Source organism: Lactuca serriola, chromosome 4 (genome assembly GCF_051521515.1).
Source record: "Lactuca serriola cultivar US96UC23 chromosome 4, Lser_US96UC23_V15, whole genome shotgun sequence".
NCBI lineage: Eukaryota > Viridiplantae > Streptophyta > Magnoliopsida > Asterales > Asteraceae > Lactuca > Lactuca serriola.
Window position 1 is genome coordinate 12,265,205 of NC_136411.1, and position 25,089 is coordinate 12,290,293.

At 36.5% G+C, this 25,089-nt stretch overlaps 1 protein-coding gene across 1 annotated transcript; it reads right to left on the reverse strand.

Annotated features, from left to right (window-relative positions):
• Positions 1-10,432: 10,432 nt before the first annotated feature.
• On the reverse strand, positions 10,433-14,457 carry LOC145098040 (subtilisin-like protease SBT4.4). Its single transcript, XM_079035725.1, has 10 exons — positions 14,326-14,457; positions 14,047-14,138; positions 13,882-13,973; positions 13,236-13,482; positions 12,583-13,072; positions 12,391-12,485; positions 12,100-12,315; positions 11,903-12,014; positions 11,215-11,428; positions 10,433-11,025 (listed from the first exon to the last, which is right to left on the reverse strand). Exons 1-10 carry the CDS (start codon positions 14,455-14,457, stop codon positions 10,433-10,435), a joined length of 2,283 nt encoding a protein of 760 aa, XP_078891851.1.
• Positions 14,458-25,089: the final 10,632 nt, after the last annotated feature.

Consider the following 25,089-nt stretch of genomic DNA (forward strand, 5'->3'; position numbering starts at 1 on the left):
AATTTGCACCTAAATGGGAATGACCATGTCTCATTGATTCAAAAACAAGAAATGAGGTGTATTAGCTAGGTACCCTTGAAGGGAACATCTTACAACGATCAAGGAATTCCATTCATCTGAAAGCGTATTTCATGTAAGTGGCATAAATCACTTTTGACGAATTCAAGGTATACTCTATCTACCCTCTACATTGATCTAATTCTTTTATTTACTCTTCTAAAAATTGTTACTGAGTTAAGCATCAGAGGAACTCAATGATCCTTACACACAAGGATCTTGAAATTCGAAGATCCTAGCACTAAAGGATCCATGTAGCTAGATCGTTATATGATCTTAACAATTACAATATACAAGTATCCTAACAACTACAAATAAATACTGATCATCTCTCCTATGATTAAGGGTACTTAATCCCCTCTAATGTTTAAAGAGTTAATTACCACTTTTACATGAGTTAAGGTTTCTACACCTCGCTTGGAAGCACAAAATCTTACTATGGGATGTGTATAAGGGGATCATTTCATGCTGCAGTGACTTGGCAACCATATTATTTTTGAACATACATTAAGATCCTGACATTTAATCTGAATGTTTATAACACTAACGTGTTATCTTAAGTTAGGATTTTCTTCAGTAATTTGCTAAGGTTTATAACAGTAATGTGTTATATTAAGTTGGAATTTTCCCCAGTAACTTGATAAAGCTTATAACACTAACGTGTTATCTTAAGTTGGGATTCTCCCCAATAACGTGCTAAAGCTTGTAACACTAACGTGCTATATTGAGTTAGGATTTTCCCATTTGTATTCTAAGTTGGGATCCTTCCCAGTTTGTATTCTAAGTTGGGATTATACCCACTTAACTCCTAAGGTAGGATCCTCCCCAAATATCTAAGTAATAATCTAATAAATATATCCTATGATGAACTCCAAAAGCAAGGATCCTTTCATACGCAAACTTCAAGATCATACTATCTATCCTAAGTTTATGATCCCTAAAGAGCACCAGGTTCTATCTATTCTTTAAAAATCTTTTTCCTATGGAATATTTAAAGGTTTGTTATCTTAAAATATCTTAACTTTTTAAGATCCCAAATTGATTATTAATCGTTTAAGGTTACTCAGACCTTAAAAAGTTCTTTTAAGGTTTAAGGGATTCTTAAATAACCTATTGCTACAACCACGCAAGTAGGGAAATATAGAACAACCATAGGTTAAAAAAGGAGTTGTACACCAACTCCACGAGGAAGAAAAATAATTTTCTTGTACAGAACCATGCAGAATATTTCTATTTAACAGAATTAAACCATAACTTGGTCATCATTTCCCGGGGTCTTCTCTTCTTTATTCTCCATTGGTTGTCGCCCTTTAGAATCCTGACAGATATTGAAAGGATCACTAGTCAATTTGGATAAAGTTGCATGCCACCCTGCTAGATTCAAAGATCCTCTTGTTTTGGTCAAAAAATAATCGAACAAAGATAGACCAAATCGTATGAAAGACTATGATTTTCAATCTCAAAATATGTAATGTAGATCAAAGAAAAATGATTCGTTTACAAGGAAATCCCTTGATCCTTGCTAGGATCTCTAACATAGAACCTTAGGAGGTGATAATGATCACCTGCCTTTATGTTGTTACTGATCGAAAAATGAATGATTACAAGATTAATGTAATAAGTATAAGAACATGTAACAGTACGTTGCTAGTCAATCGTGTGTTGTGTGATGAATACACGTGTTTTATATAGTCAAAACCTAGCAACTGAAATTTCGAGATGTCTGGGATCCTTCGATATTACTTATAGTCGTTGCTTGACTTGGTAATTCGGTTCTTTTGCATAGTTGTGACGACTATACGTTGGAAATGTGACTTTGACTAGTTATTTATGCACATGTGAGAAAAAGAAAAAGAACATATAGCCATTATAAAAATAAAAATATTAGTCAGGATTATGGAGTATATTTGAGATCCCGAGGTTTGAGGATCCTGAACTTTTGAGGATCCTTAGACTTAAGGATCCCATACTAATTTCAGGATCATAGCTTAACAATTGCCTGCAAATTATTCCTGCAAGATATTTTGGAGTTAGTTTACCAAAATTCAAAGGGATAATTTTTAAAATATAAATAAATAAATATAATAAGATTTTTTGAATTTCAAAACCTAACGGATAGGATTTATCCATTCAAGAGTCATCATAGTCGCTCTAATTAATCTTTCTCTCTCTTCTGCCATTAGCATAAATAGGGGCAATCGATTAGGGCTACTGCTCCGTGCATCTTTAAGCTCTAATTCAGTCACTTTTGAAGGTACATTTCTATCCTCTTCTCCTTAGTTTTCTTTTTCCCTAACGATGGGCAAGAAATGACTGTATGTCGCAAGAGCATCCTCATGTCCTCTGGGGATGATTTCATCGGCCAAAGGATCTTATCCTACGATGAGATATTTTCTTTCGACGATGATGATATCGAGTAGTTGAAAACAGTTGACACTTTCTCTACTGAAGTTGTCTTCAAACCCTTCGATCCGAAACTCCAACATGATTTTGCTTCCTCATCTTGGATCTGCTTTCCTGGATATCCCTTTGGCTTAGGTTTGAAATATCCCTTTCCAGCAGGGATTATTTCCAAGTTCTTCGAAATCACTTAAATTTCTTACATCCAAGCCATGCACATTGTCTGGAGAGTCTTGTTTTGGATTGAGAAATTAAACAAGTCCACAGGTCTAGATATAGGTTTAGTTGAGTTGGATCACATGTATGATCTTGCTACCTTTGGTAATTCCTGTTTGCTTCTTAAGCTTAAACCTCACCAATCCCCTTTAATTATGAAAACGAAACATAACGATGGTTCTTAAAAGGAGAAATATTTCTTTGTGAGACGTGACTTGATCCCTGGTGGGGATTCCTTACCGAATACATGGGTTAATGTAACAACCGGTTTTGAAAGTGTTCAATTGAGTCTTCGGAGGCCAAGGGTATAAGCGTAATTTGAAGATTTGGTCTTTTTATGTGTCTCGGGTCTTACTCAGAAGGTTGTACGGCTCGGGTGTGGATCTGGGAGCGTAGGGTTTCTCATCACCTTTTTGGTGATATGAAGTTCGTAGGAAACGGACTTAGAATGAAGACGTGATAGTACTTTGAGGGTATTGGCATTATTGGCCCTTAATAGAGAAAAGTGGCAAGGAAGGTGGCCAGTATGAGTACGCCCAACGTAAGCTGGGGTACGCCCAACGTAGAGGGGATGAGGAGTCGCGGGTATTGGAGACGTACGCCCAACATAAGAGAAGTATGCCCAGAGTCTATAAACCCAAATTTTTAGGGTGTTTCACTATATAAAGAACATTATACCCTCTAGGGTCAGCCTCCTTCTCACCCTTAGACAGTCTAGACGAATCCCTAATCCTCTTTTAGAGTTCTTGGAGCTTGGAAGGCTTGTGGAGAGCATTTTGGTGATTTGGATCCACTCTTTAAGGAAGAAAAGGTCAAGGCAAGGGGTTGGTGCAAAGGAGAAGGTTCAGATCTGGGATTGTTGCTTCTCTACTAATCTTTTCAAGGTATAAAGTCATGAACTTGATGATTATCTCCTTAGATCTCTTAGATTGGGTTTTGGGACCATTTTGGTCCAAAGGTTGAAGCTTTGTGGTTCAATCCGATTTCTAGGACTTGGAGTTGCTCCTCTCAGTTCTAAATGAGTCCCTAAGGCAGAAAGTTGTCACCTTTGATGTCCTAATGGGTTCATGAATGAGTTAAGACCATTTCCATGGAAGTAGATTGTCATTTTTGGGAGTTTGAGCTAATGTGGGTCATGGAAAGCCATCAAGTAAGCAACTTTATGGTTTAAGACGTTAATAAGGACATGGATCTGTAATTGTAGCTTCTGGTGTAGAGTATTATACACTTAATGGGAAAGTGACTTGACAGGGGGATTACGTGTAACGCCCGGGTTTCAGGGCTAAGCATTTTGTCAATGTAATAGTCTAGGTCAACTCTTGTAACTCTTTTTGAAGTAATAAAGATGAAATATTTGATTATTATGTGAATTATATGTGTTTATTATTTAATTATAAATGTATAATTAATAAAGAATAAAAATGAGCGTCAAAATTAAAGTGTGAAATAATCCCGATATCTCTACATAAAGTTGTAGAATATGTCTCAAGGTTTCCGTGCATATAAGGAACGCCGAAATCCGAGTTATAACGAAGAAGTTATGACCCGTCGAAGTTTCACGACAGAACCGGCACGATACCGGGAAGCGTGAATAGTGAATTTACGATAGAGCGAGATTTAGCCTTAGTGATCTAAACGAAAGTCGTAGAATATGTTAAACTAAGAACATCGATAAAAAGAACGCCCAAATCTGACTTCGTATGAAGAAGTTATGAGATTTTAAACAGACCAATCCTGTCCCGGCTTGTTAAAAATATAACTTTAAAAATAAAGTCAAAATTAGCCGACGGAGTCTAAACGAAAGTTGTAGAGTACGTCTTCACCTACGCGTGGATATAAAGAACGTCAAAAACGGAGTTCGTATGAACAAGTTACAAATTATAATAGCATATTTACGTATTAAAATAAAGTATAAATCATGTATACGTACACATATATATACATATGTATATATCATTAGAAAGGTATCGACGATGCGGTCATTATAAGACTAATTTTGAGTTCTTTCGACATTAGTTTAGTACAAATATCATTAAATCCATTTATAATAGTATTATAGAGGGGTGTTTAGTTGTTTATATAACTAAAAGGTCATTAAGTAATTATGGAGGGTAGTTTTTGAAAATTCAATTAGTATAAGTAAGAGCCTTGGGCTCTCATATTTCTTGCACCATTCTCTTGATTCAAGAGTCTTTCTCTCCTTATCCCCCGAGCATTTCGGTCCCTCGTGATTCGACTTCTCTTTCTGTAGCTTAGTATAGTAAGGTGAGCGCTGAAGCGCTGCACAAATCTTTCTTAGAAAGATTCAGCGACGAAGTTCTGCCCCTGCAGAGCCCGACTCCTAGCTAAAACCCCCTTGTAAGTAAGTTATGCTTACCTTATTTTAATATAGCTTATATTTAAAATTAGTATTGTTATTATGAACTTATAATAAATATTTGAGCTATTATTATAACTTATATAAGTGTCGTTATAATATTTTTTTTTTAACTACTCGCGGTACGGGGAATCTGGTTTAAAGGGCCGCATAGGGTTGTTGGATTTCAGAAGTGCTATATGCCAAAATGGTCCTGCCCTCCGGTGTTTTATGTCTGGCCCCTGTCTGTACATAGTGGTTGGAAAATATTGTTTAACGCTTATATAATAATAATAATACTAAGACTAATAGTTGGTCACGGTAAATATTAGACTAAAATTTAGCGATAATAATGCTAGGTTTCGTCGAAGGAAAATAGAATCGTTAGAAGCAAGCGCTGCCCGATTTTGGAATCATCACCTTAACAAGTGAGTGCATAGTTACTTTCAACTTACACATAGATATGAAGTATTTTATATAAATTACGTGCTATGTGTGCATATTATCTGAATACTTGCTATCTATGCTAGATGAACGTTGTTATACATGTTTTCAATGATTTAAACTGTATATGTATTTTATATCTACGAAAATGTTGGGGTAAAACATGGGTAGATGCAATAGGTGATGTGTGATAAAATGATGAGAGGCCTCGATGTTGATGTTGTTGATTATGTCATCTAGCGGAGTATGGATGACGACCACGGACTCTTCTAGACAGTCCAGTGGAACACTAGTAGGCTCGCAACCTGTAGGTGTTTGTGAACGATATGTTCACCGGTGTACTCCATCCCCCACATGGTTGCCTTTAGGACATTTATTGCTGAGGAATCCCCTTAGCAGTAGTGTCCGTCCCGATGATGATCCTTAGGCTAGGTCCCTTATGATAGGTGTTTAGGGACGTAAAGTGAGGATAACTGGAACGGGTAATCGGGTTATTGTTGATCGATGAAATTAATAAACTTATTTATTGTGGGTTGAAAACCCTATGTGCTCACCAGGCTCCCAAGCCTGACCCACTCAGTTTTATGTATTACAGGTAGTGGCGCATGAGCATAGATGTGATGTTTTGGACAAGGGATTACGGATATAGGCCTGTAGATATGAAATAATGTAGTAAGGCTTATATTGTACTGTTTATGCTTTTGATCTGTACGAACATGACATCCCGAGTCTTTTAATGAAATACATTTCTATGGAAATGCTTTTGATAAATCTTTATCATATTTTTGTTTTGGGACAAATTCCGCAACACTTTTATTTAAAATGTAACTCTGATTTTTAAACAAAGCATAAACAAACCGGTCTTTTCTGGCCGTGATTTTGGGGATGTCACATTACGTTGAGCGTACGTGCAGGTACGCTCAACGTACTCACCATTTGGCTTGTACGGTTAGCGTACATAGGAGTACACCCAGCGTACTCATTAGATATGGGTTTGGGCTGTTTTGGGCCTCGGTTTTGGCCATGCAAGGGATTTTGGTTCTATGGTCCTTAGTGGGCCATTAGAAGTCAAATGATATGTGCCAAGGAGATGTTCGAGCATAGGGTAAAGCCCATTACAGGATTTGGGCCCAATTTGGCAAATTGGGCCATTAGTGGGCCACTAGTGGGCTTGTAAAGCTTACTTAGTGTTGGGCTTTTGTTTTGGAACTGGGCCTGAGTTTGGATCATACTGGGCCAGGGGTAGAATGGTCATTTTACCCCATGCATGGATTAAGGATTATGGTTTGGGAACCAATTGCTAATTGGGTATATTCTTCGGTAGAGGCAGCTCGGGAAGTTGGCAAGGCAACAACAAAGGAATTCGTGCGAGAAGCTTCGCTAGTGCGAGATGAGTTTTCTTACCATACCAATGGGTCTAAGGCACCAAGGCCAACCCATTTTGTGATAGTTGGTATATTTGCTATGTAGAGGTGTATGATATGTATGTATGCATGATATACGGTAGAGATAGCCTTTGTGGCTGATGGTAGAGATAGCCTTGTGGCTGATGGTAGAGATAGTCTTTGGGGCTGATGGTAGAGCTAGCCTTTGGGGCTAAGGGTAGAGATAGAATTTGTGGCTAATGGTAGAGATAGCTCAATAGCTAATCGATATGTGATATGTGGTAGAGGTAGCTTTATAGCTAATGAATATGTGATATATGGTAGAGGTAGCCATTGTAGCTAATTGTTCTGTATTATGTGGTAGGGGTAGCTTTTATAGCTAATTCATATGTGGTATGCAGTAGAGATGGCTTCTATAGCTGATATGTGTTGTGAGGATTGTGTGTGGGGTATGCTCTGGGGGACTCGCTAAGCTTCATTTGTACAGGTTTTGTTTATGGTTTCAAGTATCATCGTTTAGTAAGGAAGGGCTCGGATTGGTTGCAGTGCACACACCTATGATTTTCGCAATGAATGATTTTGGGATGAACTCTTCAAAATCTTTTACTTAATGATGATTTGAATTGTTAGAGTAAATGGTATCAATGTTTTAGCTATATTAAAAATGACGTTTTTACCTTCGATTTTTGGGTCGTTACAGTTAAAAAGCGTAGGACCAATATTTCTTTATATTGAGAATCCTAGGATTCACCTTTCATCATCTTGTTTGTGGTTTTGCAGCTTTTAGGTTCGAAGAACTTATTCCTGTTGGCAAGGATACTGAAGAAAAGACAGAGAAGCTCTTCGTTGTTCCCGCGACTTATAGGTAACTTAGGCTCGATTATCCCAGTCTTTAAGAAGGCTCATCTTGTTGCGTTTTGAGCACTATAACACTCCTATGGTGCACAAGCAACCCTAAATGCTTTGGATCTATGTTTTCTCTAATTATACATGCATATTCAATTTTCCAAAGCATTCTCCCAAAACTAGCATACATTAGAACAATTAAACAAGATAACTAGTTAGATAAATTACCTCTTAGAAGGACTTGTAGTTCTTGACCTTTGAAAGCTTGAGCACCTCAAGTGTGATGCCTGTAATGGTTTACAAACACCAATATGCAAGAGGAGGCTTTAAGAGAATAAGTTACTTATCTCAAAGAGATGTGGCAATCGATTTTGGTTCATTGGGGGTTCTATTTATAGTGTGTCAAGTGCTAGGGTTACACTTTGTAAACCCTAATGCTCCATGACTTTTCACATTCTTATGCTCCATGGGTTTAACCTCCATAGACTATCCATGGATTAACTTATTGGGTTAGCCCATATAGATAATCATGGATCATTGGCCCACACCATAAGAATCATTGATTTACATAATCAATCCCCATATATTCAATTAGTCTCTTTTGACCACAAAATTTATTCCAAATTAATTCTTGATCAATACTAATTAAATAATATGATTTCATATTAATAGATTATACTTATAATATATTAAATCATAAATAACCTTATTCTCAAAAGTCAATCTTATCAAATTGCGTTGATGAAGGCAACCCAAAATGACCATGCTATAATCGGGTCAAGTACATCCTAGTTATAGTTATGGGCTTAGACACTAAATCCAACACATCTACCACTGCATCAATGGCAACAGGTAAGATCCTTATATTTTCTGTTGTAATTTAGAATCGATGAGGATTCTAAATGACAATCTTGTATTGATGATGATCTCATGTGGCGGGCAGGATCCAAGGCTTCTCATCTCAATGCTCGATTCGCTTTATCTGATCTCGAAGATAATGTATCTTGTGGTCTGATCGTAGTGAAAAGAGAGAAAGTTGTCTTGCTCTTCTTCCTAAGAAACCTCTCATTGATCTCACCGTGAAGGCCCCAACTTCCCGTAAGAGGAAGACCTCAGAATCCATGGATTTTAACTTGGAGAATCTAGGAGTTGAAGAGTCACTTAAGAACTTTCTTTCTTGTTCCCAAGAAGTAAGTGTCTTTAAGACATTAGTTTCCGATTTCTATTTGTTTCTATTAATGCCACATTTATTTCATAAAGGTGATGAGAGGTGTTTGGTTGCATGGGAGGTAATTGCCTTGTTACATGTTAGATTATAATGAGGTGTGATGGCCATTATCCACCCTTATTTCCTTTTTTTTAATAATCCAACTGGCCCAAGAGGGGTTCTCGGCCCAAGGTTGGCCCAAAATGATGGGCTTCGATTTGACTTGGCCCAATAAAGATTTTTTTCCCATTGATGCTTAATAAGAGGTCTTCAGTTCAAAGGGTCCAAAGATAGGAGTTCTCGGCCCAAATAAGGCCCAAGAATGGGTTTTCGACCCATTAGTGATTAATAAAAGGTTTTCAGTCCAATATAGAGCCCAATAGAAGTTCTCTGCCCATTAGGGCTCAATAAGTGGTCTTTGGCCCAATATAGAGCCCAATAGAATTTTTCAAGAAAGATTTTCGGTCCAATAAGACCAAATGAAGAAGTTATCAGCCCAATAGGGCCCAATGAAAAAGTCTTGGTCCAATAGGGTTTTGGGCCTAGAAATTTTGGGCTAAGGCCCAAAATCAATTGAACTTAGCTATTGGATCGAGTTTTTTTTTTGGTCTTGTACGAGGTTGTTTTTGTTGCCCTTTGTCTTTTAATTCTGGATAACGAATTTGATGTTTGGTTTTTTTCCCTTTGGCTTTAATTTGTGACAGACGAATTTGCTAAGCAAATGAAAAATTTTTCCAGTTGCCATTTGGCTTGAAGACTTGTGTGGTAAATTATGGTCATTTTTTTTATTGTTGATTCATTTAGTTTGTTATGGGACTCTCAAGACTGTGGCTATACATTTTATGTAGTATATTAAGGTCTTCTTGTTTAATGGTTGAATTCTTTTAGTTTGGTGAACTAGGAAAATTTTGTGTAATTTGTTTATCCAGTTTCATATTCGTTTGGCTTTTATTGTTTTTCACTTTTCTTTACAAGTTCCATTGTGATAGAGTAGTTGTTGTCTTTGCTTGAAGAACAAAGGTAAATGCATGTGGTTATTTTTACTATTAGTTTGTATAGACCTCAAAAAATATCCAATTGCTCTTAATTTTTTTGATGTTTTCTTTTTGTTTCATCCACTAGGCATTATATCACTTACGATATTTTTAACCTTGATCATGTTATACACATTGAAGATTGTGGAATGAATAGTAGTAGTAAAGCTATATAGAATGCTTAATATTCAATTTCTAGTTTAATATGACTTTTAGTTTGTATGGATATGAAAGTTTCCAATGACTATCATATAATATCGATCGATGTGATCAACTGATAAACCTAATAATGGTCGTTAGAGTTGATAAATTGATTTATTATTGAATAATGATCATGAAGCCAGGCGGTTGCGATAGTTTACATTTGTTTCAACGAGAAATCAGCTATATATCTAGATCTGTAATTAAGATGAAAAAGGAGAAAAGACAAATACAATATCTAACATAAAAGCTTGATTACATGAATAATATATAGTTCCTAGACTATCTAAATACAATGGGCTATAATAATGCAAACAAAAAGAATAAGAGAAGTTTTACAAAATGTTGATGGTGTTGAGACTCCTCCACTGCTAGTGCTAGCGTTCCCGGTGTACACCACAACTGGACTGCGGACTTTGTGCTTGTCACTGGTCCATAACAAAGACCCACTCTTTATTGTTAGTGGTGACTTGATGCCTTTTCCTTCAACAGTCACCACGAAAGACATTGTTTGGTTTAATGAAGTGAATTGTAGAATGTTTGGATCTACACGGATGTTGAGCTTTGAATCTCCTTGTATGGAGGCAACATACTTGGAATTAGCATCACCCACATTGGTCACCGTTCTAGGAAACGACAGCACAAATGCAGATTTCACATTAACTCGTGCCACCATTGAAGGGTAATTTAGCTGTGTAAGCGGAAAATTGGCACTACAACTAGCATTTACGCTATGAGATATGTTGCACCATATCATTTGATAGTCTTCTTCAGAGATGTCATACACAAGCCCTGGATCTTTAGCCTTTTGCGGATCAATATGTCCAGACCCATATGCAAATTCAGCATCTAAGTTCTGGATAGGATCCATTTCCCATGCTACGACACAGATAAGCAAGAAGGAATCAGATGAGCATTATAAAGTTTATTAATTTAGTAATACTATACATTGTGAGAGAAAGAATACACAGAATAGGGTGTTTCATCCAACTTTCTCAAGTTTAGATAATTGAAGAGGTTTAATCTTTGTTAAATGCTTAGCTTAAGATGAGATAAGAAATTAATTACCCGTGGTCATAAGTGCAGATTTGATTGCTGATGGAGACCAATTTGGGTGAAAAGACTTAACAAAAGCAGCAGCAGCAGCAACATGTGGGCAAGCCATGGATGTGCCTGATAGGATGGTGTAGTTGACAGAGCTTTTGTCGATAAAGGATTTCGATGGTGAAGCCATTGGTGAATAGGCCGCCAGAATTTCCACACCAGGGGCCGTTACATCAGGCTAAAATTAATAACGTAAAGCATTTAATTAATATTTGTAAGTGAAATACAAAACTGTTATAGATAGACTGTAATAATATATAGGTTAACTTATGTTAATTAGGTGGATCATGTTTTCAATGCATGCTCAACTGGTCAAGATGTAAAATTTAAATTTGAGGATTCATTCCAATTAATTTATAGTATACAATAAGAGCAAGGGTCTGGTTGTCAGTGTAATGAAATTTTGAGGCAACTCATATATGTAACGGCTAGCATATGCAAAAAGAAGTCAAGATCTGGAAATACAGAAACGAAAACATATTTCAAAGCATCGTTAATTAGGAGCAGTGAAGATTTGGCTAGCGAGGCAAATTAAACTCTTAGCTTTCAAATCGGTGTAATATAGCCCTCTAAAGGAATAATGTATAAATTCTAATCACTAGCTTTTCCAATAATATTCTTGCTGTTAAAAAAAGATGGAAAAAGTAAGTACCTTTATAATATCATATATAAATTTGCTTGGTCCTCGTGAAGAAAATGAGGCAACAAGAGGAGAAGCTGGATTGTTAATAGCTTCGCTTTTGGAAATTCGAACTTTAGGTTTTCTGTACAGGTGACGAATAACCATTAATTAAGCATAAAACATGCAATTACATAAAAAAGCGAGATAAAATAGAAAATAAATCATACTTGATAGTGTTTTGGTAGGTTTTGACCAAGTTCATGTCATTTTCATTTAGAGCACCAACGGGTAATGGTCCGATATCAGAGAAATTGTTTTCGTTATTTGGGATGATACAACCAATGGCTCCAGCTACTTTTACTGAATCTAAGTGGTTGTTTTTATCACACATAACCACTTTTTGCTCAACGAGACTATTGTCTACGCACCGTGGAAGACAGTACCTATAAGCTAAAATGTGATTAGCAGTTTGCATGTGTTGAGATTTTTCTTTTTTGCATGCAATAATTAAAAACTACCTTGCTTCATTTTCTGAGCACGTGCTTGTCACTTGTCTTCCATAAACAAGAGGCACTTCTTCTTGACTTGAAGGGAAAGCGTTTATAGAGGTACCCTACAACATTCAATCACATCCAATTAATTATTAACATCTAATTAAATTAAATGCATGTGAGAGACAAAGGGGAAACATAAGTAATTAATACACTCACCTCTACAACCGAACCATCCCCTAGAAGAACTCTATTAATAATTCTTCTATCTGTATTGCTTGCAGCAACAGAAAAGATCCATGGAGCAACTCCTGTTATGGAAAACAACCGAGGACCAGCATTCCCGGCAGCTTGAACTGTTAGTATGCCTTTCTGTATTGCATGGAAAGCACCAATTGCAATCGGATCATATGCGATGTCACCCGGATGATCTTGACTGATTGAAATTGAAATAATGTCAACTCCATCAGAAATCGCATCATCAAAGGCCTTCATTATATCTCTAACCTCACAGGACAGCTCGTCACAAACTTTATAGACAGCAAGCCTTGCAGAAGGAACTCCCCCTCTGGCAATTCCTTCTGCTATACCGTAATAGCTTGCTTCATAAACTTGTCTCCCAGCTGCTATTGAAGAAGCATGAGTTCCATGCCCTTTCGTGTCCCTAACAGAATCTCCCATGATATACGAACGGGCTCCAATTATCTTCCTGCCATATATATGGATTGATTGTGAACAATATAAAGTGGTGTTAGTATCCACATTACATATGGTAATTATTAGAAAAACACTAATTAATAGAAACTTGGGCGTAATTAATTATTAATGCTGCAACATGCATGATATTTAGGAATATATATACTTAAAGTTACCTGTTGCAAGTGAAATTTGTGCCACCGAGACACTCCCCTTTCCACTTATCGGGAATTGGTCCCAGGCCTTCATCACTGAAGCTCTCCGATTCTGGCCATATTCCACTGTCAATGACACCAATGATGGTGTTGCTCTCTCCAATGGGACTTCGTTCAATTGTTGTTGGAAATCCCATGAAGTCCCACGACCTCGTTGTTTGGAGGTGCAACTTTTGACATGGGAATACGGAGACGATCCCTTCGTAACCTGCAGTTAATTAGGGTTTTAGTCAATCTTAGCAAAGCATATACTACATATATATATATGTGTATATAGATCCACAATTAGTCAATTATATATAAAAGGTTCGTGTGGATCGTATCGACTTCTTGTTTTCTCATCAGTTTATGTAGTCGTTTTTGATGTATTTCAAATTCTGTGTGGTTAAGAAATTTTGATTGATAGTCGTACAAACATTGAACCATTGTAACTGTTTTGGAAAATGTTTCTCATTTGGTTTGTTACTTTCTTGTTTCTTAATTTTGAATAATTATTTTGTCAATTTTATGTGATTATTTTACTCTATTACTTGTATTTTTGTTTCATGATAAAATCTGAAAACAAAAGGAAATCTAAATGAAGCAAAATCTGGTCATTGATACTTACCAGCTAACTTTCGTTTTTCTTCTTCGGAGAGATAGGCAGCAAATCCATTAAAGCTTTTTTGGTAACTCCTTATCAGGGCTTTGCTTGCGAACCTGGTCCCATCGTAAAGATATAAACAAAACATATTTATGGTTTCAAAAATGAAAATATAATTCAAAGAAATACCTAGGGCTGGTAATATTTTTCAAGATTTCAAAGTGATGCAAAGAAGGTGAATATTCGCCTTCTGGAAGAAATCCCATGTAGGCGATAAAAACCTGCAGAAAAGATTTGCATTAGAATCAGGAGTTAAATCCAAGTTAAACTGTATATATATATTCTGTTCTTATCATGTGGAAGACGATGTGTACATCGTGTGATCAGTTGGAGTTTGGGTTCTTAGTTTTGGAAAGAAATAATAATTTTTAATTGCTATCTTCTCTGTATATATGCCTGTATACTAACCTTTCGTTCTTCATTAGTTGCAGATACAACTACAATGAAAGAAATAACTACGCATGTCTGGAGCACATTCAACAACTTCATTTTCTTCTTCGTTTTCTTCTTGCTCACTTTCTTTGTGAATGGAGAAACCATGCGATTACATATGTATATGATCATGCATTGGATTCCCACAGATTTTAAGCACCGGCTTTAATTTTCTTATCTCTTTCCTCTTTAAAGAATCTCTCTATTTTTCTATATCTGTCCACAATAATAGAAGTTTGGTGCTAAATGTCATATAAATTTCTGCATTCCTACTTTAGAAATTTCCTGCTTTTGACTAGACACACAGACATCTACGTTCATACATACATATATGCATTACATACAACCACACACGCATGCATAAACATACACTGATACTCATAGAGACATAGACATATAAATGAGCTACTTATATTATAAGGATAAATAAAATTTAAGTTTCAGCTTGTTTATTGATTTATATCGTTGCCATGTTGTTTGGAGTCCTTTGAATGTGTTAAGAAAGTTGGATTTTTCTGATTTTCATAAAATCAAATAAAAATATTTTAAGCCGTTAATTAAGGACATCAAAATATTATGTCTAGTTAAGTGATGACCATACAAGGGGCCTGGGCAAAAATTTCTGGAACTTCAAGATATTTTTAGCAAACAAAACATCAATATGTGATTAGCTTGCAATGTATTGGAAAAAGTGATTGCATGTGCATGGTTTTGACACAATTCCTTATTTGGGTATCACGTCTCCACTTAGATTTTGGAGTCAATTGGTTTTTAGGAACATTTGGATACATATATTGCTCTGCAAATACAGTTGGGACCAACACCAACACAGAAGGGAGAAAAGGAAAAACTTGCATGTATAATAACTCAAAATTTGAGTTTAGTTTCATTTATTAATAAAAAAAGGCTACTGTTTTTAAGGAAAGCTTAGCGTTAATTCAATGTAAGAGGAGAACAAGTTACAGCTGGATGCTATTAAAGATGTCATAGGGAATGTGATCATTTTTCTGCAAGTTAATTATATACTAAGCCTCGTGTATTTGTTGTGCATTTTTTTTAATGAAAGTTTTAGTTGAACTAATTAATATAAAAATTTGCTACAGATTTACGCATAGTTAGTAAGAGTTTTTTATAGTTCATTTATTTAACAAATTTCAAGAGTCTTTTGTGTTGAATATATTAAATCCATCAGTAAACTTGGTTCCAACTTGAAAATAATGAACCATTCATGATGTTTAATTCTAATTATCTATACAACACAACTTCGTATTCAATTATTATTTGGACTATGATAAGATGACTGCATAACAAAATGTTGTCTTTTTCGAAATAACATGTTATAGCTTTTTCTATTTTTTTCTCAAAAGCGCATGTATTTAAATTTGAATTAAGTTACTAAATTAATTAAGGCTATATGGTTTACAAAGCAATCAATGACATAAATTAGTTGATTGCATTACCGTTTATTAATGTCATTCCTTAAACACATACTTTAAATTAGACAAAAGTACAAATTTGATCCTTGTGGTTTTCAAATAAATATGGATTAGGTCAAAAAAGTTTAGGATTTTCATGGAAGGTCCAAAATCAAGAATTGTCTTTGGTTTTGGTCCTAAAAACATGAAACGACAATGATGCCCTTATTTATTTGTTTTTACAATTTTGTTTTTTACATTTTATTAACATTTTCATAATAATAAAAAAGAAAATGGGTAAAACTCTTTATCTCTCTCTCTCTCTCTCTCACACACACACACACACACACATACACAAGTTGTCAAACCCAGAAGACTAGAACATTCTCCGGCGTATTTCATCCTCCAGTTTATCTCATGGACCACGCCTCCCTTTCTCTTCAAACCCCACAAACATATTTCACACACATAAACACTAGTTTTTGGGTTTTTCTAGATTTGTGATTGTATACAAAACCCAACTTCAAATTTCAATTAAAAGCTTGAATTTCGTACACATACACACTAGTTTCGTGCTTCATCGTTTGGGTTTTTCAACCAGGGTTGCATCCGGTCTTACCCTAATTTATTCCACACTCATCAGCAAAAGTATGACGAAGCATCATCTACAAAAAAATTCTTTATTTGAATCCCACGATTACAACAATTATAGGGGATCTAATGGCGATTTGTCATTGCAAGATTTGATGGCAATTTGCGATTGCAGGATCTGGTCTTATTTCCTAGTCATAGAGGAGGCTAAGAGAGGGCCAATGGTAGTTTCTTTGGGATTATTGATGAAGAGATTGTGGAGATGGAGTTTCCATTCAAAACTGCAAACCTTGTGTAGGATCAGTCGAAGTAATCTTGATAGATGAGTGGTTTTGAGACATCGATTGGGATGAAATCAATGCTTTAACCCTTTACCAGATCGAAACGACCTAACCACCATGTTTCTTAGGTTTTGTAAACCTACACCCAGATCTTTGATTGTGTTTGTATGTATTGAACCAAGTTGAAGCCATGAGGAATGAATCAATTCCTCGTTAGTGAGATGTGATTCCATCAAGTCTTAATTTGTGATGGCATTAGGAATAAGAATTGATCAAAATGTTGCATGTTCTTTAATTTTTACGTGTTCATCGATGATTGAGGGTTGGGTTGGTTTTGTGGACAATTGTTTAATCCGGAAGTGTGGTAGTGATTCTGATGGGGCCCTTCAAAATACATCTCCAAATTTCGAAATCTTTCATTTTGATGTATTTCTCCATGCGATACTTCCATTCTGGAAACCCCTGAACAGACAACAGACGGGGTATGCAAGTGGTAGTGCCCATAACAGAGTCAAGTTCATGATGATAATTTTGCGAATCCATTTCCTTTTTTTCTGATTTTAATTAATTAATTTCAAATTATTAAATTTAAGAACCGAAAACTGGAGAGTTTACAGACAAGAGTTCACAGGCGCAAGCTTGTATACGGCAGGGTGTTTACGGCCGGAAGTTGTTTATGGCCGTACATACGATTCCGGTCCAGGCAGTTTGCAGTCTATGTAGATTATCTGTTTACGGCCGTAAATAGAGTTTATGGTCGTACTCCCTTCAACAATGTATATCGAAAACTTCTAGAAAAAGGCAAAACACAAGATCGTTTAGCTATGAAAACATATAATCACGCCTTGAATGGTGAAGAACCTGAAGATCGATTTAACCGAGAACACGATTGAGATTTGTTTTGACACCGATTGGCTCTGATACCAATTGTAAGACCCTAAAACTGAGAATCCAAGCAGTGATCAAACATATATCAATCGAGTAAACAAAGAATGTAGTAGAACACAGATTAATCCGAGCATGCACACGTTTTATATCGATTAAACGTGTAATACACCTTGGGGCCATAAACAGTAAGAGATTCTATGATTCGTCAACAACCTGACACGACACTGACAAGCCCTTTATATAGGGGTAGCTGGCCGTAAACAGGTTTACGGTCGTAAACCTGTTTACAGCCGTACATTCATACACAACCGTAAACTCCTACAAAACAACTAAAACACGACCAACAACTAATCAAGGCTTATACAAATGATTGCCTAGCCCAAACCATAAAATAATGACCTTTCAGTTTATTAACTTCATGAGCATTGGAATTAGATGTTCATTGATCATTGGGATAGGAATTCCGACCAAGATAGCTAATCATACAATTCGTTAAACAACTTAATATATTGCATGCTAACGAGTCAAACATAGAAAACTTGGAGGATCCGTATTCTAGTGGAAGTAGTTCAAATATATCGCTTTAAAACCAAGTTCTTTGGTTTTTTAATTTTCTTTAGTTGTTTGAAATTGATAATTTATGTTTCTAAACTTGCAAAATTAGAAAACCACTATTTACTTTATGTCGTTAGTTCAATTATTTGCTTATTTATTTGATTCAAAAATCATACCAGGTTCACTTTGAGTTCGACATCTTTTCTTACCTTATACTCTATTATTTTACAACTAGGTACATTGTCTATTTATGTTTTCAAACTAGTTATGATTCGATAGGATTTTATAAATTTAAAACTAGTGGTACAAAAATATCACATCAAATATTCATGGAAACTATAATCGGAGGAGATGGAGATAATCATGGCATAAAAAAGCAAAAAGGTAATTCGACTTGCAAGGGAAAAACATTTCAGCTCAAAACAATTGTACAAATTTGATTTTTTTGTGGATTAGGATACGATTAGGACGTGTGTAGTCATTGATCGACATATTTTTTTTTTGCAATAACATCTTTATTATTTTAGGATCCTTCAATATCTTAAGTATTATATGACTTTTTTTTAGTTGTGATTTAAACCAATACAAGGCTATATTTAATCTTAAAATAATTACTTTATATATTTTCTGTTTTATCATTTAATACAAAACACTCTATAATTCTTTCATGTATTACATTGTTTACAAAACACTAATGATCACTTCTTTCATTAGAAAAATAACTGAAATGGACAAAAAAAGCAATTTAGTAGACCGAACTACTTTAATTAAATTAAAAAATAAAAATAAAAAGGACAAAAAAAAAAACAATTTCATATATCCAACACACATAAGCTAGTCAATTTGGCATATATTTGTTGATATTCTTTAACAATAAAAACAAAATACTTGCATCTTACTTTTTTTTCTTTTTTATCAAATGAAGAATTCGTTAGTTTGATTGACGCAAATATCATCTAAGATTAATTTTGTCATATCTTACTCAATTTAAAACTTATCATATTTGGTCAAACTAAAAAAAAGTTACTTTTAGTTTTGTTTCAAGGTATCTGAACTTTTATGATTCATCTTGTCACTATCTTTTTTTTTTTACTTTCTAAACTTGGAAATAGAGTATAAAAGTTTTTGATTCATTTTGCACCTCTTTATGAGTGTACACAAATCTTATTGTCTCATTTGTGTGAAAAATGCTTGTCTCGCTTACTTAAACCCCATGAATCAATTGCCAATGATGGATTATAGGTATTGTTTGGTATGCGTAATAATGTTTATAAAGGAATTGAAATTGGAAAAGAAATTTGTCATTAGTTTGAATCCAATTTCATATAATGTTTTGTGGCGGGAAATAGAATTAATATTAATTTCAGATTCTCTTTTACAGGAAGTGGAATTAATATTGAACCCCTTTTTGTGTGTTTTGGTTAATTTTACTTTGTTTTCTATTTTACATGTAAAGATATATTATATAAACTATAAAAATAGAAAATATTTATTTTATTAATCGAGCATTCATGTCTATTTCGATGGCTGTGATGGTGGAGGTGGTGGGTAGTAGTGGCAGTGATGGTGAGTGGTGGTGATAGTAGCGGTAGGTGGATGGTGGCGGTAACAGGGATAGGTGGTGGTGGTGGTAGCTACAGGTGGTGGTGGCGGTGGCAGTGGCTGTAGTGGTAGGTAGTGGCAATGGCAGCGGTAGCGGTGGTGGCGGTGGCGGTAGGTGTGTGGTGATGGCAGCGGCAGTGGCGGGGGTAGGTGGTGGTTGTGATGGTAGTGGCGGGCTAGGTGGTGGCAGTATTAGGTGGCGTTGGCGGTGGCGGTAGGTGGGTGGTGATGGCAACGGCAGTAGCGAGGGTAGGTGGTGGTGGTGATGGTAGTGGTAGGTGGTAGCAGTAGGTAGTGGTCGCGGTGACGGTAGGTGGTGGTGTTGGCGGGTGATGGTGGCAGTGACGATAGAGGTGGTAGGTGGTGGCACTGGCGATGACCATATTCCATCAAAAAGGTATTTGAGAATTTGACATTGTTCATTTCTATATTCCATCATGTTGAGATAAAAAGGTGATGAGTTAAGAAACTCTTTGATCATTTAGATCTTCTAACAGGTTAATCACAAAAACGATAAACAACAATGTAAAACACAAGAATGAATCAAAATATGTCGAATGATTTAATAGCTTCAAGCCTTAGCAGAGCTCGATAAAGAACTTCCGCTGTAGAGGCTGTTAGGGTTACAAACGATAAAGATCAAATCTCTTAGAGTAATTGACTTTAAAAATCATACGTACTAGGATGCATGCAAGCACCTATAAATACAAAACCCTAGATATAACTCACGGATGGATAGGCCCAATCCGAAGACTAAATGGACTAAATAACAAGCCCAAGACGCAACACCTTCCAGACCCTACAATCTCCCCCTTTGCGTCAATTGGAGCGAGACTATTTCTTCGGCTTGCTGGTCCAGCTGCAGGAACTTTCTTAGTGGTATCAAACAGACGTGGGATAAGAGCAAGGATGTTCTATCTGAAGCGAATGTACCACTGAATCATATCATCAAAATACTTCTTGTCATCTGTTGAATTCTGCTTGCATCGATGAATGATTCCCAAAACATGTTCCAAGCATGCAGTGGTGTAAAGGTGTTTATCTGCCAGAGCGAACAGGCATTTTTGGCCTTCGTTCCTTTTAAACATGACAAAATTCCACTTCGGGTCAATTCTTCCCATCTGCATCATGTTCAAATCACTAGCAGAGCCGACAGGAGAAATAGTAGGCTTTTTCTTGAAGATACTAGCGATCTCCTGATCCATGTTGATAACCTCCATAATGTAGCATACGAGCATCCTTTTGAAGTGATCAATAATTGGACCATACTCAGCTTCGTTGGTGAGGAGGATGTTGTGTAAAATAATCCAGTCATGTGGATTCAGGTTGGGAAGATCAGTGAGTGATATCGCGTGTTCGGTTTTAGCAGAACCCTTAGCACTTTGAACCGAACGTTCGTGAAGTTCCCCTCACGAAACGGCTTGAGGACCCGAACGTTGATGATTTTCTAAGCGCTCCAAGTCTGATACTGTGGTTGAGCAGACTTCAGATAGAATTCGACAAGTTCCCTATCAACCTTTGAATGAGGATGAGGGACATCAGCAACGTTATCAAAAGCATGAAAGATGAAGGCTTTTCGGCTCAGTGGCATGTCGAACTGAGAATCGACAGAATTGATTCGATCCAATGAAATCACTGGTTCGAGCCACAGAATGCTGGGAGTTTCAATAGCCCCTTTCAAAAGCTTCTCAAGAGTCCACAGAGGAAAAAGAGTTTTCCTACTCTCAAGAAGGTCATGAGCCTCCTTCATTTTTCTTTCGGTCGCCTCAGCCTCTCTGGCAACACGAGCGCTCATGTCAGCATCTTTATCCCGGCCTTGTTTCTTTAAGAGATCAGCGATGGTCTCTTTATCATCATCATCACTGTCTTCAGCAATCTTCTTTCCTTTGTCTTTGACACCCGAACCTGAGGCTTGACCTGCTGGAGGAGGTTCGGTTGCTTTAGTCGCTGTAGAAGTGGGAGGCGGTTGAGACACATCTTCTCCCCCTTGTTTCGGATGGGCCACGAACTCAAGAAGCCCTTCAAGTTTGCTGAGTAGGGCAAGGGCAGGAGCAAGCTTCTCTGCGAGAGTGCGCCGCACGGAGTAATTCAGAATCGGATCATGTGCTTCAAGGATGTTGGAAAGAGCGGCGTGGACATCCGAAACACACGATGAAATAACCGCACGCTCCGATCGAAGAGATGCAACTTCCTTTTCAGATTGGAAAAGATGAAGACTCTTGACCTTGAGAGCAGTGGTCTTGCGAGCGAGAGCATCCATCACTGAGTTCTCTGAAGCGAGATCTTCTTGCAGCTTTGTCAGGCGCTCCTCAACAGTCGCTTGAAACGATTTCTGAAACGATTTCTTGTCTTCACTGAGAGATTGACGAAGACTGGCAAAGGACTCCAGTTCAGTGGCAACTGAAGTGGTCAGCTTGTTGACAAGAGAGTCAAGCTTCTTTTCATTGGAATCAGCAGTTTCCTGTAAAGACTGCAAAATAGAAGAAGCGTCAACAAATATAATAATATATAGGTTAACTTATTTTAGGCGGATCATGTTTTCAATAACATAAAGCATTTCATTAATGTTTGTAAATGGAATACAAAACTATTATAGATAGACAAGTATAATAATATATAGGTTAACTTATGTTAGGCGGATCATGTTTTCAATGCCCAACTGCTCAAGATGTAATTTACATGTGAACATTCATTCCGATTAGTTTATAGACATTACAAGCAATGGTGGGTCTGTGTGTCTAATCAAATTTCGAAATAACTCCTATGTAGCTGCTAGCATATGGAAAAGAGAAGTCAAGATTGGGAAGTACAGAAATGAATATATATTTCAAAGCATCGATTAGGAGCACTCAAAATTTGGGTAGCGAGGCAAAGCTCTTAACTTTCAGTTTGATTAAGTTAGAAGCAAGAAAGGTAGTTCTTTTTGTCTTGGTTAAATTAAATCGGTGTAATATAGCCCTCTAAAGGAATGTATGTGTCGGTTCAGGTCCCTTAAAAACAAACACAATACACACTACTCAATTACGTATATATGTATGTGAAATCAAAGTTGCAACAGATAGAATATGGAGAAGCTTTTTATATTCAACAAAAACAAGTTACGGCTTATGAAAGGAAAGTTACTGCTACATATACTACTCTAGCTAAGCTGTCTATTTAAATAATAAATCATATCCACCTTTCAGTAAAGCAAGATATGGGATAAAACAACTCAAGAATCGGTCTCTCTTTTGAACAAGTAAACCTTTTTTTTTCCATGTTTATTATTTGTGAATATACTTGTAAACTCCATGCATCAGGTACCCATACCCGTAAGCTACAGGATCATGACCCATTGACCCATAAACAAAACTACTGTATCCGTGACCCGATAAATAAACAATTAACCCAACAGTATGAACTACTCGCTAGCTTTTCTAATAATATTCTTTCTGTTAAAAAAGAAAGAAAGAAATAGGAAGTACCTTTATAATATCAGATATAAAATTGGTTGGACCCCGGGAAGAAAACGAGGCAACAAGAGGAGCAGATGGATTGTATATAGCTTGGCTTTTTAAAATTTGAACTTGAGGTTTCCTGTGCAAGTGACCAGAAACCATTTAGCATAAACATGCAATTAATTATATAAACAACTGAGATTTAATGGAAGAAGCAAATTCATACTTTGTAGAGTTTTGGTAGGTTTTGACCAAGTTCATGTCATTTGTACCAAGAGCTGCAACAGGTTTTTTTTTTAGAACCGGCAAATTTTATTGACCAAGCACTACCTAGCAAAGATGCTAGGCAGACCCAAAAGAAAGACTACATTTGAGATTGTATTACAGACAATTTAAAGGGCAAACACACCATTCATCCCATTTAATATTACATTCTACTCTCCTATGCCTAATCCAATTGAATACAATAGATTTAACCCTGTCAATAATCTGGGAAAGTGAGTATCGTGTACTCCTGAATACCAATTCGCATCTGGTTTTCCATAGTATCCACATCACCCCAAAACAGATGCAAATTAGGTTGTTTTTCTTTCTTCTGCATCTTCCCCAGGTTTTCGTTAGCCCAATAAGATCACCAATGGTTTGAAAATCCGGTTTCGGAATATTACACCATTGAAATATCAGCTCCCATATCCTGTTCGCCAACGGGCAACTTATCATAATATGATCTGAATCTTCATCCTCGATATGGCATTGAGGACATGATTCACTTATATTTGTAATTCCTCTCCTCTTTAACGCCAGGTTGGATGGGATACGTCCCAAATTAGCTCTCCAAATAAAGGTATTGACCTTTATAGGGATATCATGAAGCCATGGGATGACTACTTCATTGATTGCCGGTTCTTTATTATCGATTCTTAATTTGATTGCCTCTACATGGAAAATACCGTCATCCGATAAGGGACAAATCCAAGAGTCTGGATCTGGACAGGGTCGAAATACATCAATGGCTTCAGACAACATCTGAAAGCTGTGCGCTTGAGAGCCAGTTGTAGGGGCTGATCTCCATTCCCATTTATAGCCTTCTGCTTGCACTCTTTGGCTAATTCTGCATGTTTTACGCCTTTCCAGTTGATATAGATCTGGGAATTGTAATGGTCCGACATCTGAGTAATTGTGTCCCTGATTTGGGATGATACAGCCAAGGGCTCCTGCTGCTTTGACTAAATCGGCGATGTTATTTTTATCACAAAGAAGGACTTTTTGCTTTATGAGACTACCGTCTAAGCACCCGGCACTACATGATCTATAAACTAAAATGTGATTAGCAATTTGCATGTCTTGAGATTTTTCTTTTTTTTGCATGCAATAAATAAAGATAAAAATTAATCTACCTTGCTTCAGTTTCTGAGCACATGCTTGTCACTTGTCTCCCATAAACGAGAGGCACTTCTTCTTGACTTGATGGGAAAGCATTTACAGATGTACCCTACAACATTCAATCACATCGATCCAATTATTAACTGCTAACTAATTAGATGCATGTGAGAGAGAAAAGGGAAACATATATAATTAAGGAACACACTCACCTCTAGAACTGAACCATCCCCTAGAAGAACTTTATTAATGATTCTTCTATCTGTATTACTTGCAGCAACAGAAAAGATCCACGGAGCAAATCCAGTGACGGAAAACAACTGACCAGCATTCCCGGCAGCTTGAACTGTTAATATGCCTTTCTGTATGGCATGGAAAGCACCGATTGCGATCGGATCTGAGGTAATGTCAACCTGATGATCTTGACCAATTGAAATGGATATAATATCTACTCCATCAGAAATTGCATCATCGAAGGCCTTCATTACATCTCTAACCTCACAGGAGACCTCGTCACAGACTTTGTAAATAGCAAGCCTTGCAGAAGGAACTCCCCCTCTGGCAATTCCTTCTGCTATACCGTAATAGCTT

Bases quoted from the DNA above. Each gene is read 5' to 3' on its own strand.
- LOC145098040 (XM_079035725.1), bottom strand. From the start codon at position 14,457: ATGGTTTCTCCATTCACAAAGAAAGTGAGCAAGAAGAAAACGAAGAAG. The intron at 12,015-12,099 runs GTATGATTTATT...TCACCTGTACAG, and splicing joins ACCTACCAAAACACTATCAA to AAAACCTAAAGTTCGAATTT. The intron at 11,429-11,902 runs GTACTTACTTTT...TATTAATTTTAG, and splicing joins TTATATATGATATTATAAAG to CCTGATGTAACGGCCCCTGG.